This window comes from Seriola aureovittata, chromosome 15 (assembly GCF_021018895.1).
Source record: "Seriola aureovittata isolate HTS-2021-v1 ecotype China chromosome 15, ASM2101889v1, whole genome shotgun sequence".
NCBI lineage: Eukaryota > Metazoa > Chordata > Actinopteri > Carangiformes > Carangidae > Seriola > Seriola aureovittata.
The window spans coordinates 7,524,263-7,547,371 of NC_079378.1; the positions used below are offsets into that span (position 1 = coordinate 7,524,263).

General features: G+C 39.3%; 1 protein-coding gene across 2 annotated transcripts in view; it reads right to left on the reverse strand.

The window, feature by feature from the left end:
* Window positions 1-23,109, reverse strand: part of rxfp2a (relaxin family peptide receptor 2a) — a 61,722-nt gene that overhangs the window by 10,566 nt on the left and 28,047 nt on the right. For both annotated transcript variants that reach the window (XM_056398158.1, XM_056398157.1), the window contains exons 3-15: window positions 19,083-19,166; window positions 17,051-17,156; window positions 13,910-13,981; window positions 11,379-11,450; window positions 10,951-11,022; window positions 10,713-10,784; window positions 9,100-9,174; window positions 8,412-8,483; window positions 5,252-5,323; window positions 4,147-4,221; window positions 2,017-2,088; window positions 1,815-1,886; window positions 1,457-1,686 (exon numbers count right to left, since the gene is read on the reverse strand). In XM_056398158.1, the coding sequence (XP_056254133.1) occupies window positions 1,457-1,686; window positions 1,815-1,886; window positions 2,017-2,088; window positions 4,147-4,221; window positions 5,252-5,323; window positions 8,412-8,483; window positions 9,100-9,174; window positions 10,713-10,784; window positions 10,951-11,022; window positions 11,379-11,450; window positions 13,910-13,981; window positions 17,051-17,156; window positions 19,083-19,166 (1,146 nt within the window). The remainder of the gene's footprint in view (window positions 1-1,456; window positions 1,687-1,814; window positions 1,887-2,016; window positions 2,089-4,146; window positions 4,222-5,251; window positions 5,324-8,411; window positions 8,484-9,099; window positions 9,175-10,712; window positions 10,785-10,950; window positions 11,023-11,378; window positions 11,451-13,909; window positions 13,982-17,050; window positions 17,157-19,082; window positions 19,167-23,109) is intronic.

Here is a 23,109-nt window from a genome sequence, read left to right on the forward strand (position 1 = left end):
AAGGAGGAATCACTGTGACAGGAGACAGGAGAAAAATCTACCAGGAATGCTGAACTATACAGATCCAGTTCACTGCTGGAATCTCAAGGAGATATTAATAACAATACTGCTGCTAAAGATTCAAGATCAATAATAAATCCTGAGGTAATCACCGCTAAAGCCCATAACCTAAAGGTTCCTGTTCTGTACAAATTTTCCCTCTGACATTTCCCTCTGACAGTTCAGTTTCTTCAGAAGTATTTCTCACATGAATTCAATGTGTTAATGCAAGGTGTTTAACATATACTATCACACGTTGCATCTAGCCCCAGAAAAGATTGATCCATTAGCGTCTATTTACGACACACACTATGAGCAGTTCACTCCTCTGCTTGTGTGATAAAGTAATTCATACATGAAGTACTGTGATCACTGCTTACACAGTCAGGCGCAGATGGTGCAGTTTTGCTCCACCTGAGGCCTCATTTCACAAATGTTTTTATTGCAATAAAACAGGTGGTTGATCTTGCACCAGTCTGGATAACAGCGCTTTTATTGGCCAACAAACCCACTGATCCCTGCTGCTGCATTTGCTGAAGTTGAGCTATTCCTGACTCTAGGACAGCCTCCACTTTATTCAAGCTATAAATATATAACTTTTCCACGTTAAAATGCCTAAAAACAACTTGACCTATGCTATATATTCTGTGTTGAGTGTTTCCAGCAGTGTTCCACACACGCGTCGACATGCCAGAAGGTCAAAATTAACTTTTTCTCCAGTTTTAAGCCACATTCCTAAGATACACTTTTTGGTCATTTTCAACTATATATTTTAACCGGATAAAGGATTTTAATTATCTGATGTCTGGATCTTAATTTAACGTAGAGAAAAAAGCCAAGCAAATGTTAGGCAGCTCATCTCCCTGCTCCGCCCTGATGTCCCGTGTTCACCGAAGAGTGTCGATGAAACACTGAATTTTTACCGGTTTTAATCCCCTGGTCTGTTGGCCGTGGACAAAAGGCCACCTCTGTGAATAATTCAGCTTCTGGTAAAAACCTGAACGTCTGGATCATAAGTTATCAGAGAAACAACTGAAACAAAGGTTAGCGCCCGGCCCATCCCTGACATCATGTGTCCATCGTACACCATCGGCAAAACACTGACTTTAAATGTCAAACTGCTATTATTGCTACTTTAGTACTACTTTACCACCTCTGTGGATAATTCAGCTCCCGCTAAAATTCTCCTGAACGTCTGACACTGAAGGAATTCAAACTGGGAGAAGCTGACGGCAATGGTGATGAAGGTTGACTCCCATGATGCCTTGCTATGTCACAACGTCACCAAACGCCGTCTTTTGTTATTCTTTTGAATGAGAGACCCCTAGAGGCAGAAGTTACATACTGTGTGTTTAATATCAAAGTATTTGCCTCCTCGCCTGATAATCAGACTGAACCAACGCGTGCGTCTACTCACAGCAGAGCACTTTGATGCAAGCAGCATGCAGATTGTTCTCCGCTCGTATCAGTGACCTCATGCCGATGACCAAGAGGTTACCGAAGCAGGTGATGAAGGCCATGACCCAGACGGACACCCGCAGCACTATATTAGCCAGCAGGTCCTCAAAGGATGAGATGCCATCTGTGTTGGGCTTACAGGACCTGACGTGAGGTGCGTAAGAGCAGTACTGGAACTCCTTAAAGTATCTGACAGAGAGAAGAAGAAAGACAAAAAAATGACACATACATTGGAGGAGAGAGAAAGATGAAGAGACATCGTGGTTACTCAGTGATAGATGTGAGGGGTTATGATACTTGTGTGGGCTCGTACGTACATGTGAGACAGGTTTTTCATTGGCAGGAACATCTTAGTCTGAATATCTGGGATCTCTATCCCTTCCAGCGCCCTGTAGAAAACAGAGAATATTTCATCACCGCACAGGCTGCAGCAAACAGTGTGGAGTGGTGGGTAAGTGTGTGTGTATGTGTGTTTGCGTGTGTTTGCGTGTGTGTGTGTGTGTGTGTGTGTGTGCTCACAGAGACTGAAGATGCGCCAGGTGGTGGAAGTGGCTGGGGTGAATTAGGAGAAGGGGATTGTGGGAGATGTTTCTGCAACAAGAAACAGACAATGACAAACTCGTAAAGCTCGTCAGGATGAAATGTAACACGTGGCAAAACGAGTGTAAAATCCAGATGGTCTTTGTTTATCGCTGAATAGAAAACCAACCTATGATTCCTACATGTTCAGTCCAACTTCCCACTGTATACTTAACACATTATGTCCTAATTGTCTCCAATTACAGCGTAAAACTCAACGTAATAAAACTGAATCTATACCTGTATGTAACCACCAATAAACAGCGTGTATGGATACTTTTAGTTGGTGTTGCTGTGGGTTTCTGATTTATTTTTACTTCTTCTGACCATTATCCCCAACATTATAAAAAAGTAATTTAATGCAGCACTGCAGATAAAGCAAAGCCACAAAAAGTTGGCTTAATACGACTGAGTGCAGTTTAAGAAAATACTATGAAAATGTGGCTCTCTGAGTTTCCACCTTACACTTTAGTCCTCCGCTCATCTATCAAAAGTTCCTTCCTCATACCTTTTCTCGATCACACTTTAATATCCCCTCTGTTGTTATATTGTCTATTCTCTTGCAGCAGGATCTATCCCTGCAATATCCGACTCAGATATTTTGAAAGATTTCATATTTCCTCATCACAGTTCTAAACCAATTCACATGGGTTTTTTTTTTTTTTTTTTTTAATTGAGAGCGTTTGGTCTGTGAAAGCATTTGTCTGTGCCTCATTATCATGTAGCGCACGTACGGCCATAGATCACCCCGGGGCTCTTCTGCAGGGTTTGTCACTGTATTCAAAGTTCTGAAGTGCTGCTGGCACCAACACCACGCAGACCAAATAGATATTGAGTTATTCTCACAATATGAAACATCTGTGCCGTCAAAACATCAGCCTGTAAATTCGCATATTGAAAGAGAAACTGATTCATTGCAACATGCTGACAGTTTTAACAGTGATGTGTTTGCTGCTGGCTGTAAAAATTGGGTGAATTAAAACCATATACAAATCACAAATCACACAGTCTTCTCTGTGCGGATATTTCAACACTGTCATGCTGTGTTAAAGCAGAAACACCAAAACCAGACGGAGATCTGCCTTAAACTGTTGTGAAATTACTAAGCGGTATAAGATCACTGAGATGAAACATTGGAATAAAATAATTTTTTTTTTGCATTATTCCACTTTGCAGCCACAGTAAAAAAACATATTCAACTAACTTTGTGAACCATCCAACCAGAAACCACAACTCTGACCCACAGGTTACTCTTCAGCCGCACGACACAGCTGAACATGCAACACATTAAAAAACTCTTCCTGTCAAGATCATTCAAACTTTGTGTGAAAGTGATTTCAGACTCAGACTCTCAGGACATCGGAGTTTGTCCTAAGACAAACAAGAATAAAAACGCTATGTCTATGAAACAAATCTGACATTTTTTTACTGGATGTAATTTGTTTTGCAGCGCCACACACTCACCACTAATGAAACTGTTTGGAGCTCATTAACTTTATAATGGTATTATTCATGAGGCAGTGCTCTGCCTGGCAGTGTTGCTGGCTCTGCTGGCGAGCAGCAGTTAGTTAAGCTTTCTACTGAAAAGCAACAGAAATGTTAATAGTTGCAGGCAAATTTCCATCACAAGCATTTCATCCATCCATTTTTTTTTTTGTCCTTATGTTGTTTTGAACAAGATGCAGATTATGGCACAGTTTTCATCATGTGGGGACCGACTGCTCCATTTTTGATATTTTGGTTCTTGGCCACTCAGATGGAAGAAGTATTGAGAGCCTTTACTTAAGTAAAAGGTGCAAAACTACAGCGTAAAAGTAAAATAATATGAAATATCATAAGAAAAATGTGTGTTTTCTATGTAAAATCTTAATTTGTAGAGTAACTATTAACTGTAACTGTAAATGTAGGAGTGTAAAGTGCACAATTATCCAAATAAAGTGCAAAGTTACCAGTAAGATAAGGACATAGTCTCTGAATGTAACTTCAAAACTGGAGATCCGAGTGATGTGTCTATCATTTCACTTTAATCCTCTCCTGTTATAATCCTCACACAAACTACAAGTTACTCACAGTTTGAGGAGCGACTTGGAAAGGCTCTTAAAGGTGTTTTTTGGCAGCTCCCTGATCCTGTTGCTGGATAGATCCCTAAACAGAATGAAAGAGAAAGAGAGAAGGAAAACGGACACAAGCAAAATGAAAAATGCGTGCAAAGAGCTGATAACAACACAGTCTTTAAATCAAATACAGAAACTTAATTCACACATAAAATGAACCAAACTTCTTCTTAAATGACACAATTTTCTTTCCCAACTTGTCTTTGAGAACAAGGGATCAAATTAAGAAACACTACTGTTCATCATGAGCAGGGAAATCATCTGAGCATTTACTGTTTTATTTGCCTTGCTGGGATTTATCCATAACAAATACTGACTAAATAAATCTCAGCTAACATCACTTCTGTCGCATTTCTATCCATCAGCTTCATTTTAACACAGCGCTCTATTTTTATGAAGACTTTTATATGAATCCTTTATCATTTTATGTTCATTTCAAATGTCGTTTCCTATATGTCATCATTTCAATCCAAACCATTTGTTATTTGTGGTTGTTTATTCATCCTACTTGCTCCGAAAATCTCAGAATCCTAACATCACACACATTTTGGTGCGAGTTAAAACAAACTCACTGCTTTCATATTCCTATGTTGCCAATGTGGGATCCATCCATGAATTAACATAATCAACTTTAACTTCATTAAATGGTGAGATGTAATTTACATAATTCACTAATCCAGACCTCATGTGGTTTCTCTAACATTTTGGGAATTGATTCGTCCTAACCACTAAGTAATGATAAACAGCAACTCCCATACTTTGATCAGTGTGTTTTATGTAAATAGCTGAAAACAATGAATTGTTGTATGATGTTTTCATGATTAGATATTTTAGATAGTGCTGGAAAAAGTTCTACTGCTAGTTTATAAACTAACCCAATTTGAGAAAAATCCATTCTCAGTCAGCGGTAAGAAACTCCACTATAGACCTTTATATAATACAGATTACATTTTTCCCTGAAACCCAGTAACGCATTAAATTGCCTATTATTATCTACTTTCAGAGGATTTAAATGTAATTGATTATGTGAGCAGACTGAGAAAGATGTGGTGTCAACTCACAGTTCAGCCAGTTTCCACAGAGACTGGAAGGTGTTTTCAGGAACCGTTTGTATCCTGTTGTCCATCAGCAATCTGAACAGGACAGAGCTGCTGTCAGAAACCATGCAGAGTGCTACAAAGTGGTGCTTCGATCCCCGTGGTGGATCCCTGCTGGGACTGGATACAATCTCATTTGTAGCAGAGATATATGGTTACCATTTCCCACAATGCTCCTTACGTTAACACTGACTCAACACTCAACAACACTTTATATACACATTCCCATATTCACACTCACTACACACTACAGAGCAACAACACTGGGGCACATGGCAGATAACTGCCTTGCTCAAGGACATGTGAACGGCGTCAATAAGAGACAAACAGCCGCTGTTACCCCGGGGTCAAACTGTCGAACTTCCTGTTATTTATGGCCACATATTCCATGTTAGGTTTAGACATGGTGCAGATAAAAGTCACAAATGATCAGAAACGTCTCCAATAAAAGAGACACGCCACATTGGTTTAGTTCTTGAATGGAAAACAGATGAGACATAACCACAGACATAACACACACACACACACACACACACACACACACACACACACACACACACACACACACACACACACACACACACACACACACACACAGATGTCAGTGTATCTGGATGACTCATCTTGTTCTTTATAATTTGTCCCCAGTGAGAAAAGGTTTACATCTTGTTCAAAAACCCATTTCTCTGCTACTAGTAATAAAAAAAAAAACCCTTAGAAGACGATAGCAAGGCCTGTAAATGTTTCTGAGGATGTTATAACTGTGACTTATAAAGGCACCGACTTTCTACACCAGCTCGTGTGAGGGAGCTTTGTGATCACTGGGTGGCTTGAAAACTACAGGAAGACCGAATTTGTTACTACAGAGACATTCCTGTTTTGGGAATGGGATGTACTTTTATAGGGTGGTGAAAACATACCTCACAAGGGTTTTAAAACACCTGTCATTAATGTCGTCACACGGCTTGCAAATCAAAGCAGACAGCTTGTATTTCTGTTTGGCAGCCATGGTGAAACCTGGTGATGATGAAAATGTGTCTGAAGTGCTGCATGTCTACAAATGTCCTTCAGGTGAATGACGCCAACCCTGAAAGCCTTCAATTTGTTTCTTGGAACATTATCAACAGCTACAGGTGAACTCTGGATGCCTTCATGACTTTTTTTTTGGTGTAGTTTCAGATTCTGGCTTTTCCTCTGATGTTCACTGTGTAGCTGCAGGCAGGAGATATTTTCCCTCCAAAGTGCAGTTTCAGGGGAATTACAGAAATCAAAGTTTGTTCCAAGTAAACGCATGTGTGACATTTTCAAGTTGCTGAAATGACAAAAGGAACCAGATTTTTTAGTTATTACTTCAGCCATTTTTGCCTTTATTTTGATGGACACAGTGAGAGAGAGAGAGAGAGAGAGAGAGGGAGAGAGAGAGAGAGAGAGAGGAGAGAGAGAGAGAGAGAGAGAGAGGGGATCAAATGCAGCAAAGGCCCTCGGACAGGACTCAAACCCGCTCCACTGCTTTTTAAGTTTACTACTTTAATGTGTCTCTAAAAGCCACAAGTCTAGCTCTATATGTTTTAATGTTTCAAGTTTTATTTTAGGTGTTTCATCTATATTTACTTGTGCACTGTAGTGTACTCTGTGCTTAAAGGTCTTTAAGTATATGCACATTACACTCAGTCTGAGTGTTTTCTTGTTGCCACTTTTATTGGATGTTAGTTTTTGTTTTTTTTAATCTGTGGCATGTTGTTGTACGAGCAGGTTTAACTATATATTCTGTTTAAACACCAGCATCCACTTCTGGGTCGCAGGCTCATTAATAAACACTTCTATCTGCTGACACAACTACATTAGTTTAAAAATAGGGGAAATTAAAAGTTACTCTAATTTCTGTGTGAAGACACGGTTTTATTTTGTTTGTGTAATTTTGAAATTGCAAACTTTTTACCCTTGTTTTGAAAAGTGCTTTGTGAATGAAGATTTCACATTAATGAATAACTGGTGTGAAAACGAACGTTTGCAGGGCTCTGCTGTGTCTGTAGTTTTTGCCCCTCACCACTTTTTGGGGAAGATTTTTTTTCTATTTGTGTCCTCGTTTGACCCCGTCTTAGAAATGTGATGGAACTGGTTACCTTGCCGAGTGTTTGCTCTTGTTTGTGTTCACTAATGAAATGATGTAAAAGCAGACAAATGTGTCGTGCGTGCGTGTGAGAGAGAGAGAGAGAGAGAGAGAGAGAGAGAAAGAGAGAGAAATGGAGAGAGAGAGAGAGAGAGAGATGGAGAAACTGCATCGGAAATAAAATGGACATTCACTTAAACACATTGAGGTTTAAGTGGTGTGTCTGGAACATTATTACTTCAGACAATAGGAATGAATATCAAGCTGACCATCTTAACACCTTTTAGTGTTCAACATGAAACACAACAGAAACATCAAACCCAGATTGTGTTTGTGCACAGAGGAGATACACAGAGCAATTAAAAGCTTCCCCAGGGTTAGTACACAAGGTAATTGATCGATTCCTATTACACTGAAAATGTAATAATTGAATAACTGTGTGTTTATACACAAGAGTTCTTGACCTATATGCAATGGATTTAATACTTCAGCTGCAGGAGTCACAGTCGGCTCGAAGTCTGATATTTCCAAAGTTTCATCGAATTACTTGAATGTGAATCAAAATGTAAACCTTTGTAGAAACGTTGATAACACTCTCAGATACACTGCCAGCTCCTTTAGAAGAATAACTAACTTTAAATTACCATGAAAACAGGAGACCAGTGAAAACATGGCACTGAATAATAATGTAAACTTTGATTCATGTAATAATAATATAAAGATAATGGAAAATTGATATCAAACACTTGAAGAAGAGGAAGCGTTTTGTTCGTGAAGACAATATGGTGTAAGTGATAGCAGACACACAATCGCTCAGTAACCGATTGATGTGGCGAGGGAGTCTGATGTAGCTGCATTTAGAAAACCAACTCATGTACTTCGTCCCAGCTGATGGAAAAGCACCTAATTTTATAGTTTATCTTTTGGGCAACTTCAGAACGCTCCCTAAATGGAATGGAAACTTCGTAAACTCGTTTAGGTTTTCATTATGTTTATAAGAGGAAGGAAACTCACAGAACTTCAAGCTTGCTGCAGGTCTTCAAGATAGAGTAGTTGAGAGTTTGAATCATGTTTCCCTCAAGATCCCTGAAAGCAGAATAAAAAATGACACAGAAACACATGTGGTGATCAGATGCAAATATTCTGTATCTCTTTGAGTTCATCCAATTTCAACTAAATTAACTGTTTCCATATGTCATAAGAGTAGGAATAAAATATCTTATTTGTCTAGTTTGCTGTTTGCTTGAGGGTGATAAAAGAGAGAAAAAACAGAGAGGGAAGGCAACAAAGTGACAGACATGGTTTGCTTTAGAATATAAATAAGCGTAATGGGTATGAATGCTGAGAGGCTGCAAACAGAAACAGATAAAAGCTACAGATAATATGAGGTCATTGCAATGTCAGACTCTTCTGGCGGCTGCTCTACAGTCCACACAAACCAAAAATAGCTGGTCGAGCTGACCGACCACGGTGACATCAGCCGAGGACACTTCACCTCTCATGCAGTCAGGAGGACCACTCATCCTCATATTGTCAAATACACATACACACACACACACATACACACACACATGCACGCACGCACGCACACAAACACACATCCGTCTATCTGCTAAATTCTTTAGAGCACAGCCATCTACTGAATCACACACATGCACTACACACCTGCACACACACAAGTACACTGTCAAAGCAGACTCACAGCCAGACCAAGGCAGGCATGTGTTGACAGAAGCTCGGGTGAGGAAGCTGCTGCAGTGCGGTGTCCACCATGGACCTGGTGAGAGAAGGAGAAGGTTTGATTGTAAAAAAACAGAGATTAAAAGTTCCCGCCATTGCAGAGCAGAGCTGCTGCACTGTTGCTCTCTCATTTCCAGCGTGTACACCCGGAAACAAAAGACCCGTGGCTCGTTTTGACAGCTGACAACAAGTGGTGAGGGTAAATGATTACATCTAGAAAGCTATTAAAGAAATAATTTGTTAGACAACAGGAAATTGAAAGTCAGCGCGCACATCTTGCAGGAATCTAATTCTATTAAGCTCAAACAATATAAATAAATAAATTTCATTCAATTCATTTTCTTGTAAAAACACACAGCACAGCAAACTGATCTCATGTCTGCAACAGCAAAATTTAAGTATCTAAAGCATCTAAAAATCATATATACACAATTAAATCAAAATAAAAAACACAATTACTAGATGATATTGCTGCAACAGATGGCGTGATCCATCACAGTGAACATTTTGTCAACTTTATTTTAAGTTGAAGCCGTCATGTGTCTTCTTGGCATGATGCGGTTTCCATGCTGGGACTGCTTCGAATTTTGCTTTCTTTTGATTTTCTCCAATGGTGTGACTTCAAAGATGGTGGCCAATCAGCAAACATTTCAATGCAAAAAGTTTTTGTTTTTGGCCACTGCAGCAGACAGCCGGGGCAGCCTGGCACAGACCCCCACCCCCCCTTTCCTCTCCTCCTTCCTCCAATTGAGGGTTTTCAAATTAGGCGGATAGATTTTAATTTAGGGTAGCGTTGGTAGCCAGGTCAAAGAGGCTGGATGAAGGAGAGGACAGTCACCATGATGGGACGAGACAAACAGAGTAGCAGGTAAAAACAGAGACAGAAATGTGAGACGTCAGGACGGAGACTAAGCAGGGAAGTAAATTATAGAGAAAAACAAAGAGGACAAAGACTAAAAGCTATTAAAGTGCATCATCTAATGTAAATTAGACACTGCTTCAAGACTTATTGTCTATTATGTTGTTCATCTATTTAGTTTTTTTTTATTATTTTAATTGTAATTTACATTTTTGTCATCTTGAAATGTGCTCTATAAATAAATTTGTCGTGACGTGACTGGACTCACTGTCTTATGAAATAAACACAACTAAATTGCCAGGAGCCACTTACACTGTCACCCTGTGTAAGACTTCACTGACTCGCACAATACTTGATCACCATCATAACACAGAGACGTGACTGAGCATGAAATGAGGTGTGTAATTTAGCTACACAAATTATTAACAGGGTATGATCAGGAACACATTTGACAAGCTCTTGTTCTCATCTGATCATTTGGAGGAAAACAAAAAATAAAGGAAAAGAAAACTGAGGATTTCATTTCATTTTAAAATGTTATAGTATATTTAAAAACTAACAGATGTATCTCTGTGGTCTGACTAAAACGTTTATTTTCCCGTATTCTCATTTTCTTCAAACTGTAACTACACAGATACATGCACAACAGAAATCTCATACATCCCTCATTTCAATAGAGACGATAATGATGTTGAAGAATAAATGATGCGACTCACAGATACATGAGCGACTGGAGCCCAATGAACGTGTCCTGGGACAAGATGCTCAGTGGGTTGTGATCCAAAACCCTGCCACAAAAAACAAACCAACAAACGAACAAACAAAAATATACAATAATATTACATTACATGCAATAATTTGACCAAACTTTTATCGCTTGTTTTTTTATACTTATCAAAGGAAGAGTTGGTGTGTGTGTGTGTGTGTGTGTGTGTGTGTGTGTGTGTTACTCACAGCCACTCTAGTTCATGCAGATCCCTGAACACACCGGGACTGAGGGAGGATATCAAGTTCTCACTGAGAAACCTGATCCACACAAATTAATTGTATCATGTTTTAAGAAAAATTTGTTGCGTCTGCTTCTCAGATTTGAGGATTTGGAGGTTTTCTTTCTCCTATATCATTGTAAGCTGAAGGTTTTTGGGTTTTCACACAAAAAACAAAAACAAGACATCTGAAAATGTCATCTTTTCAGTCATCAATGAATTGATTAATTGAAAAAATAACCACGAGATTAATCAATAATGGAAAAAATAATTAGCTGCAGGCATAGTACACAGATAACGACACCTTTTCTCACTCTGGTGAAAACCTCTGGAACTTACTCAGGAGCTTCTTTGCTATTTGCTGCTGTCATTTGATGAAGTGAGCAGGTTACTTACAACTTCTTTAAACCGTGCAGGCCGCTGAAGGCATGTTGGGATATGAAGTGGAGGCTGTTGTTCTGAAGAAACCTGGGAAAAGAGAAAAAGTGAGGATCAGGATCATAATTGGGGAAATTTATCGGATTGTTCTTTCATGCCAAACTCCTGCAGGTACAACTCAAGCCATTGATCTCGCTCATGATTATAAACATCATTCACACACACATACAAACAATCTTGACTTGAACAGATTGTCAAAGGGATTAATTTCCTGTTGTTCGAGTAATATCATAATTATCAACCGGTGTACGGTCTTTTCTTTCCCTTTTTATACTAAAGTGACAGGATAATACACTAATCAGCACATTTCTCCACATCAGCACACAGGGGGCAATCATCTGCAGATGCACTTAAAAACACAATAATAACAAACCAGCACTTACCGACCTTTAATCTGAAAATGTTTGTGAATGTGTGTGCTCCTCATGATTTAGAAGCTATTACTATTCAGGATTCTGCAGACAGACCCAGAGAGCTATTCATCATTGTGCACTTCATTAAGCATAGTGTTAAAAACAAGTGCACATGGACACAACCCTCCAAAGAAGAGGTACTGGACCGTTGTGCTAAACCTTACTCCAACTGAAACAAAAAAGCAGCTTTAACTCTTTGATCCACTTATGGTTCACCTTCTGAGCCTCATATCTGAACAAATAAACAACAAATAAATGACTCAAATGACCTTTTCTAATCCTATAATGTGTCGCCTTGACTTTCACTTAAAATGCCCAGTAAGTCACATAATGACATGGTACATTATGTCGTGTCACTACGCTGTGTAGTTAAATGTTATCTGGAGGCAATTTTATGACATCAAAAAGGAGGCATTAATAATCATGAAGAAGATGGATTTATTATATTTCACTACAGAGTGTGAAGGTTGCTTGTGCCGTGCTGGTTTTCCCTCTTGATATCTTGATATTCTCTTTAATTTGTGTCAGGACAAGGTCATGCCAATTTGTGAGAGTACTATAATATACTGGAAATTAAATTAAATCAGGGTAAATGTACTGAGAGCTTGACCATTACAACACATATATGTTCACAGTACTAGTAGTTTTTCATCAAGAATACTTGAAAAGTTTTTCCTCATTTAAATGCAAATTCATGCAGCAAGGCACAGCAAAATCTAATAAGATCATCTACTGCATATGGGGTGCCTGTGGTATAAGTATGAAGTTTCTACTATTTATTCTCCTCAATTTATCGTTTATTCCTAATTAAATCAATATGCTCATTAATAAGCGAAGACTTTCACATCATCATCTTTGTCTTTGCATACAGCATATCTGGTTACAGCAATTAATGCCTAATCACTGTTCCCTCATTAATATGCAGATTGATGCAGGAAAGTGATCCTCTCTGCAAAAATGACAGCGCTCCCTGATTCTTACCAGATCGTCTGATCCGTATGAAATTTCTATGAACCGTTCAAGAGAATGACGCCTGCATGATGACGCACTGTCCCACCTAACATGCACCGTGGAGGTGAGACTCAAAAATGTCCCAATGTCTTTCCCCTTCACTGCTTTTTTCTGTATTTATCAGAAGTGAAAAGAGAGGACTTAAGTATCTTAAGAAATCAGCCCAGTATTTAGTTTAGTTCTTCAGCAGCACTAATCCCAGAGTCTTACAACCACTAACACTTAATTTCAGCTCTGTCATATCTGTATTTCTATATGGTTAAATAAAGTGTTTATGTTTACTGACTCACTTACCCTAAAATCCCCCTCTGAGGGAATGAACTGCACTTAGTAAATGGACTGCACTCCTCTAGTCTTTATCAGCCACTCAAAGCACTCCACAATGGAAGCCACATTCACCCATTAACACACACATTCACATCACTGATACATCAGGGGCAATTTGGGGTCCAGTATCTTGCCCAAGGAGACTTTGAAATGCAGACTAGAGGAGCCAGGAGTCAAACTAACGACTTTCCGGTTAGTGTACTACTTTCTGTATCTCGCACAAGGATGAGATGAAGTATTTTAAATTGAGCTGAAGTGACATACATTGTGTCTGCAAAGATTATGAGAGGTAATAGATGTAAAAAGGTAAAACAGCGAGTTCAACGACTGAATAACAGGCGAACAGGCAAAAACAACAGCGACAATGAAGCTCCATTACTTTAATGTGCCAGCAAATTAAATGGTTTAATGTGTGCCATTAGAAACTAGAAAACATGAGCAATAGAAACACAGTTTAATGGTAATTTACTGTGCATCTAAAATGTCTTGAAATAACGAAAGAACAACTGAATCCACCCGAAAAGGCTGAGTGTTAGGATGGGGTTTAATCTGCCACACAGTTCTGACTAAACTTCATGATAAATGTTGGTACTTTTGCCTTGTTTTTAATCTCCAGTTGTTTATTTGTTCTATCAGAGTCCACTGACAGTAAATTTCAATAAAAAGGCTGTTCTTAAACTTGAGCACTAATGTACACTGTGAGGATGTGGAAAGCAACACAAGCACAAAAATACTCACAGTCTCTGTAGGGCAGAGTATTCAGAGAAAACAAAATCCAACAACCCTCGGATCTCGTTGCTCCTCAGTGACCTGTAACACAAACCAGGAAATGCACATGTTAGAAAAACAACACACATTTTGCATAAACAGACACCTGGAGTGCTGATACACTCAGATAGAAAGAGAGAGAGAGAGAGAGAGAGAGAGAGAGAGAGAGAGAGAGAGAGAGAGAGAGAGAGAGGGAGAGAGAAGAGTAAAGGTCTGAAGCATTATGTGCAATAAACTGCTGCTTTTTTCAGAAACGGCTTTTAAAAAGTTCCTGCAGCCAAATCTCCACAGTAACGGACGCATCACCTGTCAATACAGCCGAATTTCCAATAAACCTTTTCTCATTTACATGTTCTTCTGTTTATGTTATCAGACAATAGAACAAGTTTGAAATAGTGTCTATAACATGGCTCATGAAGACTACGTGTTAACTTCCAAGCCATTTCCTAGCTGCTGCTCTGTTCGGCTAAAATCCTGATTTTATAACCATGACGTCATCTGACAAAATCACCAAACACATCATTTGAAGACCAAAACTGGCTGGGCTGGCCCTGCTCTTGCAGTGCAGCCAAAAAGGAAACATTAAAACCAACCACAGAAACAAAACCAGCAGAAACTAAAGCTCCACGATGACACCAGACTTTAAACTAATTAAAATCTTCAGAATAATCCAGTGATACTGCAGAGAAGGTAAAATAAAGATCATGAGATTTCCTATTTCACATCAAATGCAAACAGGAACAAAAAAACTTGTTTTGAATGGGAGTAGATGCAGTGCAAACACAATGGACAATATCCACATCCCATAAAAAAGGTTTAGTTTACATCCATGCCTGTCCAGACTCGTAGTATATGTAGTGAAGACTTAGGAATTTAATAAAAGGTATTAAGTGTATTTTGAAAGTAGGTGTAAGTGTAAGTGTATTTGAGCAGTAGAAACTGGATGGATTGATGATAGTTATTACATGCATTCAGCATATGAGGGTAAAAATGTATAAAGAGCACCACGAAGAACAAAGACAGTTCATCTAAATCACATCACTCACCAACACGGCAAAGGCAGAAAAATAACGTAATAATACATTTGAGTGCACAAAAAGTAAAGGGTCCGATTTGCTGTGTGTTCCACTGTGCGGTTGCAACAAAGGCCCAGTCACTTTTTGTGTGTAGACTTTGGAAAATCCTTCCAAGAGGAAGGAATTCTGTGCTCAAGTGGATTTTGAGTCATATCTTAAATCTAAAATCGAAAGCTAAGCCAGGCCAGACAGATATAGAAGGAGGAAAACAGATAAGTAAACTCCCCAAAGATCCCGGTGTTAGCTGTGATTGTTGACAAGTTAGTAACATCTTGTTGTGTTTGGCTCTAGACTGTGAAACAAAGTCTGTCCAGTTTGTTACTGTGCTGTGCTTTGAGGCTGATAAATCACCAGGACATCAGGAGATCAAGCTGAAAGTAAAGATTAAAAGGTGTGGGTGAGAGATGAAGGCCATTTTATGTAAATCAATAGAAACTTGCTGACTTGATGATGACGTGACGTGATCAGGATATAATTGATTTTTAAGCTAATTAGTAATGAAGGTAACGAGGCTGCTATTAACAAAATCATTCAAAATGAACAACTTTTAGAAGGTCAAGTGGGTAATTTGAGTAATTTTATTGTTTCTCAGGCAACACAGCGATCAATAATGTGAGGCTCCTCCTGAGAGACCAACTTGAGAAGGAATGGATGATTCAATTAAGCAATGAGTCCTCAAACTAAACTTTTTTTAGTTTTTAGATGCAGAGAAGTTGAGACAGAGTTGTAGGACACTAAAATTACCCACCAATCTCTATAAGACTCTATCAGAAGGTATAGATAATGGATTAAAGAATTCTTCTTCACCCACTAAAAAAAAAGGAAAGTAAAATAAACTAAATCGGAGTTTGAGTTGTTTGAAATGAGAAAATTTAAAGGAATTGGTTGCAGATTTTTGGTCTGAGATCTTAACATACAGATAAAGGAAACTGACTTTGACAAATGTAATGCTGGTATATTTAGCTTAATGAAAAACATATTAGATTAATGTGACATACTTAGGTTTTAATGATGATATTTATGTTAAAATGACATTGGGTAAATTTTACTTTGAGTTTGCCTTGAATGGAAATTGTATCGCTTTAATATAATATAGCAAAGTTTGATTTGAGGTAAAACCACATTGTGATTGTGATATTTTCAATGTAAATAATTCAATTACATCTGACAAATGATTAGTAAAGGAGCTGTATTGATTTAATCATTTTACTTGGACAGCGGTGTAAAGCATAAAGACCAGAGGTGGAGGAGAATACTTTGTCTGACTGTCTCTAAAGGTAAAAAAATCTGCCAATCAACATATCTCTTGTTTAATCCATACACAAAACAAAAGTTGTCCAGACAAGCCTATTCCCTAATGAGGCTGAACTTTCCACATTGTGTGGGACACGAAGATAAACTACTGTTCCCGAACCAAATCATCAAAATGTGAAACTCAACAAAGACCAGAAAACAAGAGAATTTATTTTTAGCCTTCTTGCTCTTTGGACTGTCCTTCTGATGCTGGGTGCTTTTCTAGTCCCTGAGGATTTACCTGCTGGTGAAGTGGGCTCGAGGGGATGCAGGTTTCCATGGAGATGATAATAAGTGTGAACCCTGGTTTCTGGCATTGCTCTGAGGCTGTGACTGATTCAGTAGCTACCCCCCCCCCCCCCCCCCACCCACCCACCGTGTTTTTTTTAGCTCATTCCTCTGCTCTTCAAAAGCCCTTTGTCAAAGATCCTGTTGCTAATAACCCACTAAAGAGCACACATTTAATTAACCAATTACCCTTATCATCTCTGTGATTTGTACTGTGTGTTAAAATCATTTAAATGTCCAAAAGGATTGAAGTTTTCATCATCAGATCCTCTGCTGCTAATTACAACCTACACCGTCCATTCTGAAGTCAGGTTCAAGTCGGAAATAGATCCATGAAGAAACAGGGACTGTGGAGGCTTCAAACTCAGATTGGTGATACCAAATATAGAAGTGCAAAGACACAAATACACACACACACACACACACACACACATTACAGTCAGGGGACACTTACAGCCAGGTCACGTTTGGAGAGAGCAGAGGAACATCCTGCAGATTCACCTCCACACAACTGACATCTGTCTGTATGCAGTCACAACTCTCTGGATACTCCTGCAAAACTACACACACACACACACACACACACACACACACACACACACACACACACACACACACACACACACACACACACACACACACACACACACACACACACATGCATACAATTAGGCGTTACACAATTGATTTTTAACATAGAGGTTTATTACAGAATACCAATTGTTGTATAAGACAACATGAAACTTTCATGAGAACTCACCATTTCCCAGAGTTTAACATTATCCAATTTACAATGATCCTTATTTCTGAGAAGCAGAAACTAGTAAATGTTTTTTTGGCTCCGCAAATAACAAACATTTCATCAAAGTTATATATGCCAGATCAGTGTTGGGGCTAATACTGACCATATGAAGCGCATCATCTATCAAGAGCAAGCCGCATTAAATACAAGTTTCTCATTAGTGTCACTATAAGAGTAAGTATTTCTGCTTTCAGCAATATTCATTCTGTCACAGCAGGACACTGACTCACAGCAACTCCTGGTGTCACATTACTTCCTCAGTGAATTCTATGTAGTGTGGCGCGCAGCTTTTTAAATTTAAGCAAAGTATGTTGAGGTACCAGAATCTGTACTGGGAAGGGAAATGTACAACCAGTGAATACTTAACTGCTGTGGATTTAATTTTTGGTCAATCAGCTTTTGATTAATCAACTAATTGTTTCAGCTCCCTTTTCCACAGAGTGGAAATTTGTTTTTACCACAAGTTAATCAAGACAAATTAGGGAGACAATCAAAAACTGTCATCTCTGCTGAATGATATGAGGTTATTATCTCCCATCGTCTTCACCTGTGCTGTTCCCCGGCAGCGGCTTGTTATTTTGTACAGTAAATCATTTTGTAACAGATAGAAAAAAATATAACGAGGGACAGAGAATGGAGTCAGAGCCTCATCTTTTGTTGTTACAACCGACTGAATCGCAACAACAAATACATTTTAGTTAGTTAGTTAGTTTATTGTCCCCAAGGCAAATTCATTTTCACAGCTGTGTTCACAGAAACGCCAGAAACGTAACTGGGACAAGATTATGTTTTCTATCAACGTAATGAGGATTATTATGTAATGTTGTAATGTTGTTAAATATCTGGCAAGTTGCAAATGTGTTGAAACTGAATGCATGAGTAAAATGTTCAGGCAACTATTTGTTTTCTGTCAAAATAACTGATCTGGCAGAACAATATCTGCTTGTAACCACAACAGCATTATTTCACTGTTTTATGGTTTTTGTTTAGACTCTCACAGCTCTCAGTTAAGGTTAGAGAAAGGTAGTAATCTGATTTACTACAGAAACAGTTCAGTGACTTCAGACATAACATGTTTATTTACATTTAACAAAAACTATAATCTTTCCGTAACCTTAACCTAAATGCTTTTGTTGCCTAAACATAACCACAGACAGGACTCAGGATGCAAACACAGATCTCTGGTGGGACAGATCTGGGCCGTGTCCGAAATCGCTCATTACTCCATATATACTTCACTATGTAGTCAGTTTACCATTTTGTAGTGCTGTCCAAATGTAAAGTGAGAATTATTGAAAAGTGAAAAGCAATATATGCCATCATGCACTGCGCTCGCGCTGAAATAAAGATGAGTTGAACGAAAGTGGGTTTTTTTTAGCTCAATATACAGTCCTCTACATACTCCCTTAGATAGTGAGTAGGGAGCAGTGAATGAGTGAGTGATTTCAGACCCAACTCACCATCCACCCCCAACCACTTCCTGGAGACTGCTGCTGTGGTGCCACATTCATTAAAAAAAATACATTGCCTCTGAATGTAACTCTCTGGGAGACAGTGTTGAACAACAAGGTGCTGTGCCCCTGCACATAACACATCCTCATCAGATTAATTTCCAAACAAACAAACATACACACATGGTTGAGGTCAATAACACACATTCATGCATTTTGGCATAAACACTTACAACACTCATTCAGGAAGTACTGGTCCACAGGATTTGCATTCTGTAGAGTTTGACCAAATAAGTCCGCCCATCCGATGTTGTCCCCTGCAAAGCCAAACAAAAGACAATAATTATCTGTTCATCACAGGAGACACGAGTGTGTGTAGACTACTTGATTGTCATCGATAGGTTGCTGGGTTACATGCATAAAAGGTAAATAATGGAGTCAGCCAAGCATAAAGCAATCTTGTCCCACACTGTGTCCTGATAAATTATCATCACCAGCAGAGAGGGATTTTCTTTTGTGAAATCACCGCAGCACAGGCAGACATATCTTCACACCTTGAATGGCTTTTCTCTAGATTTTGGACAGGAGAAGACTTTTAATTAAGAATGTAGTTATTTTGGGAACAGACTCAACGACACTTGGAAGAGATTTGACAGGCAGCAGAACTTCAAACACTGCGGGAGCTTGGTTCCATTGTAAATACTCCTGAATGTAATAATCTGACTGTCCTGTTATTGAGATCTATTCTATCAAAAGATACGTGGGCTCCAGGCTATCGGTATGTCTACTGCAAAACTTCATCAACACACATCTTATATACTTTACAAAAGTTTGTCTAAACAACTGTTGCACATAATTACACCACGGTCAGGTCAGACCTTGCACTATGTTTGGCTGACTGGTACTTTAATAAGTGTAAGCGGGTCAAATTAAACAGTCCTGTCATCGGTTTAAGCATCAATTCATTATTTGCCTTTCATGCACGTAACTGCGGTCACTCACGTCCGCTCTGAAGAGGGTAAATAACAACTTTCTCAGACAAACTGGCTTTGGTGTAGATGTTGGGGTTTAGCTGCAGGATGTTGGGGGTTTCGCATCAGCGCCATGAGGCAGAGCCAACTGGAGCTGTCAAACATGCTGTCTGAAAAGAAGCCATCACATTCAGTGCGCGCACCCTCCTCAGCCTTTCAGTCAGCTACCATTCAAAGCCTCTCTGATGCTGCACTGGAGGCTGGTAAGTGAACACAGCTAAGAAATAGCTTTGAAGTCTCACTGGTGATGAGGAGATATGATATTTTTCTTTGCTTATGAGACTTTGCTTTTTTTTGCTGTCATCTCCAGGAAATAAAGTGTCTAAGGTTTTTTTGATAATTGCCTAGAATTACCGCTTCAAAAATCGCAAATGTGAAGGATGAAATTGCCATTTACTGTATGAATACACATGGTGAAATGTGCCAAAAGTAAATTGTTTTGACATGTATCAGGCTGTGCTGAGCTCTCTAACAAGTCGCCATTCTCTAAACCATAAATTACCTCGAATCCTTCCCTTAGCAAAACGAAGACCAGACCCTCGGCAGTCTGACCTAACCTCATATCCATATCTACATTATATCTTCTTAGGCGAACCTCCACTGGCAGTTTTCATCTGTACTCCCATGGTCTGCTCAGCTGCACACAGGTAACAGATAATCAGCACTCTGATGAGGGCTGTGTGTTGCATTGGTGAAATTGCGGAGCTGCTTTTCACTTTAATATTTCAGCACCTACTGTGCTTGTAGTAGAGACAGCACGGTCCTCCTCGACGGCTGATTATGAATATCAAACAACAGTGTACTGATCATCAAACCCATACCATCTTATACTACCACTAGTGCTAATCTGTGACACAAATCCGACCTCAGCTCATTGGTGTAAAAAGAAACTCTTATATATATATATATGTGTGTGTGTGTGTGTGTGTGGAATGAGCAGAAAGTTAGCAGCAGCTTCAGTCGTACGTCTGTGTCTACACAGGATGCAGTTGGTGTAGTACTGAGTGAAGGTCACCTGTGCTTTGGCAGTGCTCACAGCCCAACGAACAATCAGCTGAAACACTTACTGTACAGACACTGTTAGACTTTCCCTGAGCTTGTTACCAGTTGACTAACTTACATACTGTCCATACTTGTCCTGTATTTTTCATTCTTATCGACTCCATTCACTCGAGCTCCTACGGCTCATAAACAGTGAGCTTGGCAGAAAGAGCAGGTATTCAGCAGGTGTAGCAGGGAGCAGCGCTGCATTTTTATTCATTATTTACAGATGACAGCGGAGACCACACATGTCAACACATGCAGTTGGGTGAAATTAGAGCCTAACTGATACATCTATACATTCGCACATTTAAACTCATTGCAGCTAAATCGGTATGTGTGTTTATAATGGCTGATAAGTAACAAGAAGCTCAGGGGATAGCAAGCAAAAAAGACAGGTGCTTGAGCTATTCTGTAACCAGTGTTATTAGCAGCACTGCAACTCCACTGTAGGTATCACACTAATCCCGGTGAGTGCAGCATTTGCGTCACAGCTCAGCTGACCGATGCAGAGGAGGATGGAGTTGGCATCATGGTCAGTTGGTCATTTCCTGAATGATAATAAACCATGCTCTTTTTGTGCAACCTAAATAAGTCTGACAGCAGTCATGTCAGCCGGCGCTGACAGCCCCTTCAAAACACATACTTGCAATTTACAGTCATGTTCACGACATCAGCTGTATGCAGGACTCTGATCAAGATGCTCAGCGAGCCAACTGTCGCCTTCAGGAACACAGCAGAAACAAGACAGCTGAGAAGATGAGGTATGGCGTCCTGCGTGAGGGCCTTGTGCCCATTGTTAGATGAGCTTTTTTTTTTTCTGAAATCCTTGTTATTATGGCAATGCTGCACAGCATTGCAGTGAGCGCAGGCTGCCTGATGAGGAGGATGGGAAAGAGGAGAGATAATTCAGCACAGAATGGGCTTCTGGTTATTTGGCATGGAGGCACAACCACAGCCAGGCTGAGACTAATTTGTGCTCCTTCTTGATCTAGCTGATATGGAAAATATGCTTTTATCCTGCGGCAAATACAATGTTTTTCAAAGCATAATATGTACTAGAAAAATGTTTTTGGATATTGCTCACTTTATCAGACAAAGGGATAAACACTGGCAATACTGATGCCCTAGAAATAGGAAAATATTCATGAATAGCTCATTCTCAGTGTCTATGGAAAAGTGTTTTAATGTAGAATGGCTGCCAAAAAAGACTAAATATTCATCAGACAAAGAGCCTGGTCTTGAACTATGATGTGAATCTGAACAGATCTCTGAAACTGGGCAGATATTTTACAATATGGTGTACTCCCGGCTTTCTCTTCTCTCCAGTTAGTTCACAGTTATAAAGAACACAGAAGAGAACGTGGCGAGGAGGTTTTTCCAGTCGCTCACACTCTAGATGGCCGAGGCCCCGAGAGAGGCTACAGGAGAGCACGGCTGCAGTTGGTCTGTTGTTTTCACTAAAATAAAAGAGCTGTATTTGCTCTAAAAAATAAAATAAAATAAAAAAAATGACACGTGTTGATGTCTTTGATTAAGTAACAAGCATGTCTTCCTCTATTCTTAATCTTGTTCAACCTTAAAGTTGTCATGGCTGAGAAGCTGCAGCATGACATTTCTTGCAGCCCGCCCTCGGACCACAGGGACTCCAGTGCTGCACCTTTACAATAAACTGTCAGAGTGGTAGAAGTCTATGAGCTAAGCAGAGGTTGGTTTATCTTACTGTCTGAAAGCTGTTCTTTGCTGTTGTCAGTGAAGGGCTCATGAATCTGCTGATGAGCAGCCTGTTAATCTGCGAATGGATGGAAGTACAGCGTCTGTAAAAACTATCTCTAACATCTTTTAAAGGTGTTGTTTACTTGAGGCTGGGTTTCAGTAGCAGCCCTTACACCTTCATGCCAAACCATTTGTAAAGTCACTCCTTTTTATTTTTGGATATACTGTCCAGTTTCTCGTGAAGTCATGATTGTGCACATTTACCTGCTGTTAGTCTGGTTAAACAATCTTTTATATATGTGTAAGTTATATAAATCTGAAAGTAATTAATCTTCCGGCTGATCAACTCAGAGGGTCTCATTCAGACACACTGAGACTCTGCTCGTAGGGGAAACTGTGAGATGATATTTGAGGTAACAATGATTCTTTCATCCTTTGCTTTACAGTATTAAATGAGGATTTTTATTTTTGT